Source organism: Myxine glutinosa, chromosome 1, assembly GCF_964187855.1.
Source record: "Myxine glutinosa chromosome 1, kmMyxGlut1.1, whole genome shotgun sequence".
Taxonomy (NCBI): Eukaryota; Metazoa; Chordata; class Myxini; order Myxiniformes; family Myxinidae; genus Myxine; species Myxine glutinosa.
The window spans coordinates 211,220,232-211,233,480 of NC_136261.1; the positions used below are offsets into that span (position 1 = coordinate 211,220,232).

General features: G+C 45.2%; 1 protein-coding gene across 2 annotated transcripts in view; it reads left to right on the forward strand.

Moving 5' to 3' along the window:
- Positions 1-24: 24 nt before the first annotated feature.
- The window catches only part of PSME3 (proteasome activator subunit 3), an 83,183-nt gene continuing 69,958 nt past the window's right edge, over positions 25-13,249 (forward strand). For both annotated transcript variants that reach the window (XR_013624280.1, XM_078783116.1), the window contains exons 1-3: positions 25-162; positions 549-581; positions 717-779. Coding sequence is in view for 1 of the 2 variants with exons in the window: in XM_078783116.1 (XP_078639242.1) it covers positions 97-162; positions 549-581; positions 717-779 (162 nt within the window). In the remaining variant the exon portion in view is untranslated. The remainder of the gene's footprint in view (positions 163-548; positions 582-716; positions 780-13,249) is intronic.

A 13,249-nucleotide genomic window follows, 5' to 3' on the forward strand; every position in this document is an offset into this window, starting at 1 on the left:
GTTCCGATGGATGGAGGAGAAGATTAAACAAATTTTAAAGGACGGTGTGAAGGCTTCGGGTGAAAAGCGGCCGGAAGTGGTTCGCTCGCAGAGCACATGCGCCCAGAGGGAGCCGGTAATATGTCGGTTGTGCTCAAGCTGGAGGGAGAAAATATCAAGAAGGTTCTTTTCGCTTACATTAGGCATTTAGGCGTCGGGATCGAGGCTTATCTCGTTCACGGGACGCTTCGTTGTACATTTAAGAAAAACGTTACTTATCGTCGCGCCAAAGCCGTTGGTTTTTGTCTTCCTTTTGCCCGTTTTCTCGCAACCGAATGTTTCTCGACGAAACGATTCGCACATTTCATGAGAATTTCTTTGTCAAACTGAAGTCGAAGTTTTGAAGAATTTTGTTTTGAAATTTTTTTTTCTTCTGGTTGTTGTATAAAACAGCCTTAGGATGGAAGTGAGGGCTTTGGGCCTAGACAAAGCCCCTCGGATAGCACAATCACCGTTGCTAACGTTACTCTCTCTCCCACTTACCGTTTCCTTGTCCTTCCACCGTCTAGATCGAGATGTTCCGAGAAAGGATCAGTAAAGAGGTACGACCATCGTATTCATAGCGACTTTGAATTTCGCTTCTCTATTTATCAGGGCCTGCCTAGTGCTTCTTTCGTGGACATTTGTTTTTATTATTCCACAACCGTCTAGTTGACCTTTCCTTGTGCCGGGTACAGGCCGAAGAGCTGGTGGCCAAATTATTCCCGAAGAAGCTTGTCGACTTGGACGCTTTTCTGCAGGTTCGTGCCAACCCAAGCACCCATTTTCCCTCTTCCACAAACTTTTCCATCTGCTGTGAAGGGGGCAGCACCGAGTAAAAGGATTTTGGACAATGTATTGTACAAACGATGAACTGCAAAAGTTATTTTGTATTTTTAATTTTTTTTTGCCTTTTCCAAACTTAAAAAAAAAAACTAATTTGAAACTCGAGGCAAAGTTTTGAAACTTTCAGTAATAACGGTTTTATTCTCACCGTCTCTCATGAATACTCAGATAGATATGCTGCTCTCTCAACACATTGGCACACTTTATAAAGACTTCTTTGCCACCTAAATATTTTTGCAGCTGATCACCCCACTGCGAAAGAGAACATGTCCAATTTTCCCCAATGGCGTATGTTCCCCATGGAGTCTACATGTTGTATGATGCCATATGGCATACACTTGCCGACTTTGTAGTACAGCATGGCACAAAACACATTCTATATAAATTTGGTAAACGTTGGACAATCTGCTCACATTCAAGTACCTCATACTGTGTGTGTGTGTGTGTGTGTGTGTGTGTGTGTGTGTGTGTGTGTGTGTGTGTGTGTGTGTGTGTGTGTGTGTGTGTGTGTGTATATATATATATATACATGTATATGTATAATATATATGGGTATATGTATAATATATATGTGTATATGTATAATATATATGTGTATATGTATATGTATAATATATATGTGTATGTATGTATGTATATATATATATATGTATATATATATATATATATATATATATATATATGTATATATTGTTATGGATTCGGGGGTCGGCGCTCCCCTTATCAAGGGAGGGTTAATCCCCTTCTCCTTTAAGCTGGCCGTCCCGAGTCCTTGGGAAGTTAGAACGTCACTTCCGGTCAGCGCTGAATAGGGTGGAAGGCCAAATTGTTCCTATTACCTAATTACCAGCAAATTATTCCCGAAGAAGCTTGTCGACTTGGATGCTTTTCTGCAGGTTCGTGCCAACCCAAGCACCCATTTTCCCTCTTCCACAAACTTTTCCATCTGCCATTTTCCATTTTCCATCTGCCACTTTTCCATCTGCTTTCCACAAACATCATGCCACAGGAACCCTGGTGTTGGGCTAGCGGCTAGGGTGCCGGCTTAGGATCCTAGGATCCTGGGTTCGAATCCCGGTCAATCGCTGAATTAACGCCAGGGGGGTTGACTCAGCCTGTCATCCTTCCGAGGTCGGCAAATTGAGTACCAGTTCACTGGTAATTCCCTGCTTGTCGTTAAAGGCGGCAAAAAGGGTTGGCGTCAGGAAGGGCATCCGGCCGTAAAACATTGCTTCAAAAAGGGGACCGAAAAACAACAACAACCACAGTTCCCGAAAAAGGCCAACCCCCGCTTGCGGGGAAAAATGGCCTCTAAAGGTGGTTTTTTTTATTTTTATTTTTACCTAATTACCAGCGCCTTCCCGGAAGCGAGGAAATGGGCCCCGCCCGAGCCGCGGCGTTAGTGGACACGCCGAGCGAAGCGAGCTCAGGCCGTTAACAATGACTAAACCCGATTCTGAGCGGTTCCCATCGTGCCACAGGTACTCAATCGAGAAAAGACTAACGCGATCGGATAAGAGGAAACCAAAGTATGGGAAGAACAGCAATGGGTTTATTAATTATGTACAAAACCAAGAAGAAGAAGAAAGGAAAGAATGTACAAGAAGGGAAGAAGGAGAAGGACACAGTGCAGTCTTGTACAGTCTTAGTCTACAATCCCAGACAAACAGACACACTCACACAGGGATTGCAGTTGGTAGGGTAGAAGGTCCAGGCCACTCGTCCGGTCCCGACTCGTACCGTGGTGGTGGTGGTGGAAAAGACAGCAGGCCGGCAGCGCTCCACGTGTCGTCGACCGCGAGCGGACCTTACATATAGCGCGGGGGGGGGGGGGGGGGGGGGGGATGCTCCGTACGTAATACGTATATCGTGCCAAACACTCTCTCTCGCTCAATGTTCGTATGCAAGAGTGCCGCTGAACAGGTTCTCTGCGCAGTCCGAAGCAAGTACCACAAGTAAAAGGGGCTCTGCGCAGTTTCGTCTCTCTCATCGGACCTGGTGAAAAGGCTTGCGCTCGCGCTTATATTACGCGCTCCCAGATCACTCCGCGCTTCATCAAGCCATGCCCACAAGAGATATTTCATCAGCCCTGGTTGGCTTGTGGGGCTTACCGGCCACGCCTTTGATGACTAGTTGACGTGGCCACACCATGTCCTTGGCGCTCCGCCCCCTTCTTCCTCGAGCCGACCGCATGGTCAATGGCGGCGCCTGAGTGAACGCTAACCAAGGCGCGTAACAAAATTTGGAGAGAGATCGCAAAATGAACAAAAGGACCTACTCCTTATTTGATTGATGCAACGCAGATTCAACTATTGGAAACACAGCCTTAACTAAAACGCATAATAAGGAAATAACTGTAATTTCTAAGGTGGCCTACGTGTTGCTGTGGCCTAACTAGGGGTGCAACCTTTAACCTTTACTGGGATATTTACAAGTGAGGGTTCTAAAAGCGCAACAATATATACATATATATATATATATATATATATATATATATATATACATATACATATATATATATATACATATATATATATATATATATATATATATATATATATATATATATATATATATATATATATATGTATATATATATATGTTTATATATATATATATATATATATATATGTTTATATATATGTATATATATATATGTTTATATATATGTATATATATATATGTTTATATATATGTATATATATATGTTTATATATATGTATATATATATGTATATATATATGTTTATATATATGTATATATATATATGTTTATATATATGTATATATATATATGTTTATATATATGTATATATATATATGTTTATATATATGTATATATATATATATGTTTATATATATGTATATATATATATTGTTGCGAATATGGAATTTGGCCTCCATATCCGCTTGTAAATATTCCCCTATTTCTCCAATACTCCCCAACTTTCCCCAATCCCCCATTCCCTAGTCCCATTGTCTGTAAACAACAATCAGTAGAGCCGACCTTCCCCTTATTCCCCCATTAAATGTCGTGCCCAGGTCCACCGCACCACACGTAGACAACTTTCGGACATCTTCCTAGTTATTCTTAATCTATGTCAGTTAAGGACTCGTTTCCATTAATTCTGACTCTTCGTTGCACCAGAATGTGATTATATGGCATCAGTAGTGAGTTTAGGACCTTTCCCATACCTCCTTCCATCTTCCATACCTCCTTCCATCTTCTTCCACAACTATAACTACAACAACAGAGGAGATGGGGGCGGCGCGGGGGAGGATGCGTCCTCACACCGGCTCGGCGCTCCACGGGGTTACCAGAGGGGCTGGCTGTCAGCTCCTCGTCAAGGGCGGAGCCTGGTAACCCCCCCGCACCCAATCAGAAGGGCGGACCGATTCCATCTGGGGCGGAGCTAACGAGCCGAGGGCGTGTCACTCCCCGCCGGATATACGTGGCGACTTAGCGGACGTGACGAGAGATGCGCCCCCAGCTGGAGAAAGAGGTACCTGCGAGCGCTGAGTCAGATGCGCCCCGCCTGAGAAAGAACGTTGCCTGCGATCGCTGAGAGAGAAAGACCCGCCTGAGAAAGAACGTCCCCTCCGAGCGCTGTGACCTCCCCGCATCTTTGGACCGGACTGTACCCTGCTTTGAGCCAAGAGTGCACCTTGAGCGATCGACTGCCTGCCTTTCCTGCCATCAACCCCCGTGTGAGTCAGCCTTGTCCCGTTTACCTGTCGTCTGTTGGGGTCAATATAAGAGTGTGTCTAAGTGCCTGTCTTCCTGTGATATACCTCTAGCCCCTGTAATCTAACCTTTCCGTACGAATATAATTGAGAATCGAAACATTGGTGTCTGTCATTATAACCCAGCCGGGTGTCTTCTTTTTCCTTATTGATCCAGCGTAGCGCGGCTCCGTCAACGTTCGAGTACAATCGGGTAATTTGTGCGGACACGACGGCCATTCCGCTCGGCCCACCTTAACATCAAAGTCGTGTCTGTAACAATATGTTTATATATATGTATATATATATATATTTATATATATGTATATATATATATGTTTATATATATGTATATATATATGTATATATATGTTTATATATATGTATATATATATATGTTTATATATATGTATATATATATGTATATATATGTTTATATATATGTATATATATATGTATATATATATATTTATATATATGTATATATATATATGTTTATATGTATGTATATATATATATATATATATATATATGTTTATATGTATGTATATATATATATATATATATATATGTTTATATATATGTATATATATATATATATGTTTATATATATGTATATATATATATATATATATGTTTATATATATGTATATATATATATGTTTATACATATGTATATATATGTTTATATATATGTATATATATATATATGTTTATATATATGTATATATATATATATGTTTATATATATATGTATTTATATATATGTATATATATATATGTTTATATATATGTATATATATATATGTTTATGTATATATATATATGTTTATATATATATGTATATATATATATGTTTATATATATGTATATATATATGTTTATATATATGTTTATATATATATGTATATATATATGTTTATATATATATGTATATATATATGTTTATATATATATGTATATATATATGTTTATATATATGTATATATATATGTTTATATATATGTATATATATATGTATATATATATATATGTATATGTATATATATGTATATGTATATATATGTATACATATGTATATGTATATATATATATATACATATGTATATATATATATCTATATATATATATATATATATATATATATATATATATATATATATATATATATATATATATATATATATACGTGTATATATATATATATATATACGTATATATATATATATATATATATATATATATATATATATATATACGTGTATATATATACTGTATATATATACTATATATATATATATATATATATATATATATATATATGTATATGTATATATATATATATATATATATATATATATATATATATATATATATACAGTGGAACCTTGACTTACGAGTTTAATTCGTTCCGTGACCGAGCTCGTAACTCAAATTGCTCGTATCTCAAATCAAATTTCCCCATTGAAATGCTATTAATCCGTTCCAGCCCGCCAAAAACCACACCAATTTTTTTTTAAATATACAGTATATATAAAAATATCTCGCGCTTTATATTTCACCTGTATGCAGCATACAAGTTGGCAGGATGGCCTGGACTGGAGGTACGCACACTTGACTCTAAAGTCTAAACTGTCCAGCCTGGGTTTGAATCCCGACCCAGCTATAACCTGTCATGGGTGAATCACAGGCAGGGTGATTCATCAATGTGTGTACCGCTAAACTGGGCGCCCCGTTTGCGTCCCATTAGTTGTTGGATGTTAAGGATCTCACCGTGTTTTCCACAAAGAGAAGGCGAGCTATCGCCGGCACTCTGAACAAGTTGTGGCATGGCATGGCATGAACATGAAAACATGAACATGAACATGAAATGTTCGACATGAACATGAAATTTTCCGAAATAACCAAAATGCGAAAACTAAAATGCATCGCTATACGACAGAGATACGTACTGTACTTGAACGGCAAGATAACCACGTGACCAGAACCTACCTGGCGGCGTAAACTCGAAATAACCAAAATGCGAAAACTAAAATGCATCGCTATACGACAGAGATACGTACTGTACTTGAACGGCAAGATAACCACGTGACCAGAACCCACCTGGCGGCGTGAACTCGAAATAACCAAAATGCGAAAAAAAAAATGCAGCGCTATACGACAGAGATACGTACTTGAACGGCAAGATAACCACGTGACCGGGTGGCGAAAGCTCGTAACTCGGATCTCGGCTCGCATCTCAAAGCAATAAACTGCCGGAGCGACGGCTCGTATCTCGAAAAACTCGTAAGTTGGGGCACTCGTAAGTCAAGGTTCCACTGTATATATATATATAATGTTGCGGATATGGGATTTGGCCTCCATCCATATCCGCTTGTAAATATTCCCCTATTTCCCCAATACTCCCCAACTATCCCCAATCCCCCATTCCCTCGTCCCATTGTCTGTAAACAACACTCTGTAGCCCCGACCTTCCCCTTTTTCCCCCATTAAATGTCGTGCCCAGGTCCACCGCATCTCACGTAGACAACTTTCGGACATCTTGCTAGTTATTCTTAGGCTATGTCAGTTAAGGACTCGTTTCCATTAATTCTGACTCTTCGTTGCACCAGAATGTGATTGTATGGCACCAGTAGTAAGTTTAGGACCTCCCAATACCTCCCCGCATCTCTTCCTCATGAAACAACAACACCAACAACAACAACAGCGGCGCGGGGAGTGCGCGTCCTCACTCCGGCTTGGTTAGCCGCCAATGACCATGTGCTCCGACGGGGTTACCACGCAGGGGCTCACTGTCAGCTCCTCGTCAAGGGCGGAGCCCGGTAACCCCCCGCACCCAATAAGAAGCGGCGGACCGATTCCATCTGGGGCGGAGCTAACGAGCCGAGGGCGTGTCACTCCCCGCTGGACATGCGCAGGAAGACGGAGGTGACGTCAGATGCGCCTGAGCTTGAAGAGAAACGGACGCCACCTCCAGCGCGACGATACCTACCCGCATCTCTGGACCGGACCGGGTCGATTCTGCCCCTGAGCCAAGGTGCACCTTGAGCTATCGACTGCCTGCCCTCCCCTGCCTTCAATCCCCGTGTAAGTCAGTCTTGTCCCGTTTGTCTGTGGTCTGTCGGGGCTAAGATAAGACCGTGTCTAAGTGCCCATCTTTCTGTGCTGTACCTCTGTGCCGTGTAATCTAAACGTTCTGCATAACCCATATTATATCCTCCTCCGGAGGTCTTGAGAACTGTACCCCTGGTGTCGTGTCATTTAACCCAGCCGTTGTGTCCTTTCCATCATTGATTTAGCATAGCGCGACTTAGTCAACGTTCGAGTGGAATCGGGTAAACTGTGCGAACACGGCGGCCATTCCGCTCGGCCCTTCATAACATCCTAATAAGTCGTGTCCGTAACAATTGGTTGTCAGGAGTTGGATTCGGACCTGGGACTAAATTCATTTAGCCCAAATTTTGGAACACCAATTGTACTATTAGAGTAACAATTGGTGTCGAGGAGTGAGATTGGACCCGGAGCGTGTTTCACGCGCTCGAAATTATAACGGCGAAATTTGATTGTGTTTTACAAAAATAAAAACCCGAATTTTGAAAGTCGCGCTATGGCAGATCAAGACGGCTGGGTTCCGGTAGAGGAGAGTGAGGCAGGGTCGATCCAGGACCAAATTGAGGGACATGAGGAGAGCGAAGCAGTGAGGGTGGCAGGTTCGCAAAATAGCGTCGTCGCGCACGAGGTTACGGGCGCGCAAAATGGCGCCTCGCACATGGCCACGGCGACCGCGCCCGCGACCGTAGTAGCGCCACCGGTGGATTTGAACCTTTTTTTAATGCAAATGAAGGCCCTTATGGACAAGAATAATGAAGAAATGGAAAACAGAATGATGGGGGCCCTTATGGGCCAAATGGGGGTAATGAGGGACGAAGCGAGGGGTACCGGTGAGGGATTAGACAAGAAATTAGAGGGGTTAGACAATGGGATAGAAGGGGTGAAACATGGGTTAATGGGGGTAGAAAACAGAATGGCCGCTCAAGAGAATCAAATGGAAGGGATGCAAAAGGGGTTAGAGGGGTTAGAAAACAGTATGGAAGGCAAATTGAGGGACATGAGGGACCAAGCGGAAAGGGAAGTTAAACAAATGGGGCAGCAAATAGAGGGGGTCAGAATGGGGGTAGAAACTAAACTGGATGCTCACAGGGAGGAAATGGAGCAGATGAGGGTGGCATCTGGGCAGGAGATGCAAGTGATGGGAGAAGAGATCAGAAGAGGGGTGAGTGAGGAGGTCGGAGGAGTGCGCGAGGAGGTGAGGCACTGTAAGGAGCACATGGAGAAGGAGGTGAGAAAGGGGACTGTAAAGTTACAAGGGGGCATAGAGGACCTGACGCAGGAGGTGGAACAGCTGACGGAGGGACAAAAAGGACTAACGGAGCAGGTTCAAAGGAACACTGCGGTATTAGGAGGGTTAAAAGCGACACAGAAAGAACTAAAAGATGACTTGATAGCGACAAAGAGGCAATGTCAGATGGTACGTGAGGGACTGACAACGAGGTTGGACGAGGTGACAGAGGTAATGGAGACGAAGGACCGGCAGGTGAGGACGCACATGGAAACGGTCAAAGTAGCCTTGGAGGACGAGCTTGAGGAGACGTACCGGGAAATAAAAGAGGTGAAGCAGAAATTAGAAGAAGTGGAAGAAGGGGTGAGCGAAATTAAGAAGCGACGGAGAGGGGATAAGAAAGAGATAAAAGAGGAGATAAAAGAATTGGTCCAAAGTCTGTGTTCGGATCATGATGATGTGCTCATTAACCGGATGAGGGATTCGCAGGTGATGGAGGAGAAGCGAAGAGGAAGAGGACCCGGTGTAAGTGGTGACCAATATGGTCGTGCGTATGATGCGCCAGGTGATTTAAGAAGCTTGGGGGTCGAGATGGACCCGGGTGTTCGTGAGAGGCCGTTGGTGAAGTGTGCGACAGGTCTGGTGTGCGAAAAAGGAGGTGTGCGAGAAAGTCCGACCCTGGGGTGTGTGAGGAAAAAGTGCGTGCCAAGGAGTGAGGGTGCTGGCGAGAGTGAGTCGGTCGTAGCGCGTGTGCGAGGGAGCACATGGAAGCGCGGTGTGGTAAGTGTTACAGAGGGTGTGATGGGAGAGTGTGCGCGAGAAAGGTGTGTGACGGACAGGTGCATGGGGAAAGAGTGCGCTGTCAAAGGCAAGGAAGAATGCACGCCTGTGGTGAGTGTTACAGAGGGTGTGACGGGAGAGTGTGCGCAAGAGTGTGCGCGAGAGAGGTGTGTAACGGACGGGTGCATGAGGAAAGAGTGCGCTGTCAAGAGTAAGGGTGAGTGCGCTGTCAAGAATGGAGGTGAGAGTAGTGAGAGTGACAAGGAGCGTGAGTTGGTTGTGACAGGTGAGCGAGGATGTACACCTGGAATGGAAGGATGCACACCTGGAATGGTAGAGCGTGAGTGGGAATGCACGCTGGAATTGGTAGTGAGGCACGTGGTTGGGTGTGTGAGTGAGAGCACACCTGTGATTGTCACAGAGGAGGTGACCGAGGAGGGGGCGCGAAGAGGTGTGTTGGTGAGGTGTGCGAGCGACGAATGTGTGCCAAGGTGTTCGGTGGTCAGGTGTGTGACCAAGTCGGTGAGCGGAATGAGTGTACCGAGGTGTGTAAGAGAAGGTACGACGAGGAGCATGGGAACAGCTGGATGTATGAGCATGAAAGGGGTAGCGTATGCTTGTAAGCATCCAGGTGAGGCATCGACGGTAACCGGGTTAGAGGTTAGGTCGACTTTTAGCCGAAGCGGGCCCTCGGTGCGTGCCGGGCTTCGCGTGCCGCGAGAACCAGCGGGGATCCGAGCCACGGTGGGTTCGAAAGGACCGCCGTGCGCGATCCACGCTGGGCCTCGCGTGGAACGGCCGCGTCCGTGCTCCACTAGGCGGAGCGGGCAGCCCGATAGGAAGGGTCGTCATGGCGACCACTTTCTATTGAGACGTGCCGGCAGGTCGAGATCGGGACATTGGATGGCTCCACGCCGAGGTGGTGCGTGGGATCTCGGGCCGGGTAAGCCCCCGTCCCTGCCCCGAATGCGGGACGTATCCAGCCGCGGGCACAACACAACCCGCATTCATGGCTTGGCTGTACGAAGCCGAGCTTTAGAAGTTAATTGGCGCACCGAGAGGCATTAGTGAGTAGACTGTGTGATGAGGTTAGTGTTTTGGACCCAAAATTAGAAAAAAACAAAATTTGATGATTGGCAAAGGATTGGCAGTAATGATTGGCAGATGATGAGTAGTGATTGGCAAATTTTGATTTGTTGAAATTTGATGTGCAAAATTGGTAGTGGGAGATGCCCGATGTGGTGGGATGGCAACTCTGTCATCCCTCACAAAAGTGGGGCAAAGGAGCTATAGTTTATGGGGTGTATGGCAGTGAAAACTAGCCCGGGTGGGTTAGGTTATATTGTGTGTAGGGATCTAGAAGAGATTGACATTAGGTAACGTTAAGGTTAGTTAGTGACTGATACCTGTAGTGGGGACGCAGGAAGATTAGTGTGGATTATAATGACGAGGGAGCGCAATAGTTTAAAGGGACGACTGGGAAGCGCAAGTTTCAGAGGGGAGTAGTTAGATGAGATGATGCTGTGAGAGAACTGGACAGGTGTGTGGAGCAGTGTATGAGTAGTGAGTGTGTGGATCAGCGCGAATGCGCTTGGGGAGAGAAGGGTGCAGGTGGCACCAGGTGTGAGAGCACAGGTGTGCAAGTAAAGGTGGTGTGGAGAGAGTTGGAGTAAGTGGTACGGAGTGGTGTGCATGGTGCGAAGGTGTGGATGGGGGAAGAGTGGACCCCTTTCACGAGTACCCGGGGCGGGTAGTGTAAGTGTTAGGTAGAAGGTATAGGTAAATTGTGGTTGGATATTGGCATTTGTGGTGCGGTTGCAGAATGGTATTGTGGATGGGTGCATTAGTGTTGTGGAAATGGCTGGGCGTGTAGCCTGTTAGTGTGTGTAGTTGGTTTGGGCACTCCACCACTGGGAGGATGTCGGCCAGGTGAGGCCGCAGGTGGGCTCTGGGAGCCGGTAGTAGTTGTTGTGGATGGGGCCCGAGGATCCGGAGGACGGACCCGGGTAGCCCAGTGCCAGAGGGCACCAAGGGGTGACAGAGCCAGGACCTTCCCCCGTTAGTTAGGTTAGGGTGAGGAGCAGGTAAAGCTCGGGTGGCAACTACAGTGGTGGAGGTGTGCAGGTGGGTAGACCTGCTGGGAGAGCTACACGTCACAGCCCAGAAATTGTGCGAAGGCACCGGGAGATGAATCGGGGGAGTGAGACCCCAAATTGAGAAGCACCACAGTTTGGTCAATGGGAATTGGTTTTTAGAACCCATAGTGTAAGTTGGCCAATGGATTGGCAGGGAAAGACCCCGGGTAATGTAAAGTTGTTAAAGTCATTTAGGAAATAGTTAGGATTGATGAACCTGTCGCACCATACGCAGCCACTTACCTGTGGTGATGATGATGACTCCACACCTGTGTTTTCTTTGTTCTGTGTGCAGGAAATGAGAATTGCTGTGTGGATTTGTGAGACGCATCACGACGTGGATAAGACATTGGGGTGATTCCATCTCTCCCTCCCTAGGAGGGACTGATGATGAATTGGTGATGGCAAATTTTGATGTTGAATTGGAGATGGCAAATTTTGATGAGAGTTGGAAATGGCAAATTTGATTGGTTAGGAGGGAGAGAAGACGAATTTGGTTTATGGGAGGAACGGGGAAGACAGTAGGGACGTTTGTTGATTTGTAAAGTAGATGTTTATGGGTAGTGTTGTGTTTTGTGGATACAGTAAGGGGTAAGGGGGGGGCAATGTAGGTTACCTGGTGGGGGGGGGGGGGCGTACGGTAGGAACGTACCTGTCTCACCTGGTTCCCATGTGCCCCCAGTTGTATTGCGTGCACTTTTGCGCCCTTACCACCTTACTCACTTGTCTTCTTCTTTTGTCTCCCACCTCCGAGGATCTGGCTTTGGGGCAGAGAGAGAGGAGAGAGAGGTGCTGGCTCCGCAGTTGTGGGCCTGCACTTTCGCTGCTTGCTGCCTGGATCGATACACCATATGGACCGCAATTTTTGTGGCCGCCCACCATGGACCGCAGTTCTCTTGCGGGCACGCACCACCCGTTGATGGACCTATGGGTCAACGTGGCACCTATGCCATACAGGTGAACCACTAATAGTTGGCCCCTGACGGCCACAATTTAGAAATGGACGCGGTTGGCGCCTTTCTTTATTTTTAAAGAAGCCAGAAGGCCAAGTACACCACATGAAGGCAAGACCAGCGGCAGAACATCGGCCGGCTGCGACATCACCGGTGACTATCGAACACTTTATTCGTGCACCGGATGGTGCTGACTGTGTTATGGGGTGGTGCTTTTGGTGCTTGGATGTGGTGCTCTACACATTATTAAAGGCCGTAAGGCCACAGAGCACTCGTGGGTTGGTGTATCGATGCTGGCATGCGTGCTCTCTCTATGCATAACATCTGCATGTGTTCCTCCAAAAACAGGTCCTGGATCGTAGTGTAAATATCAGTGTAGTCTTGTATAAATAATGCTCCCTACCGGCTGTATGTTTAGTTTGAGAATTCTTTCCGCGATTCGGTTATCCTGTGGGT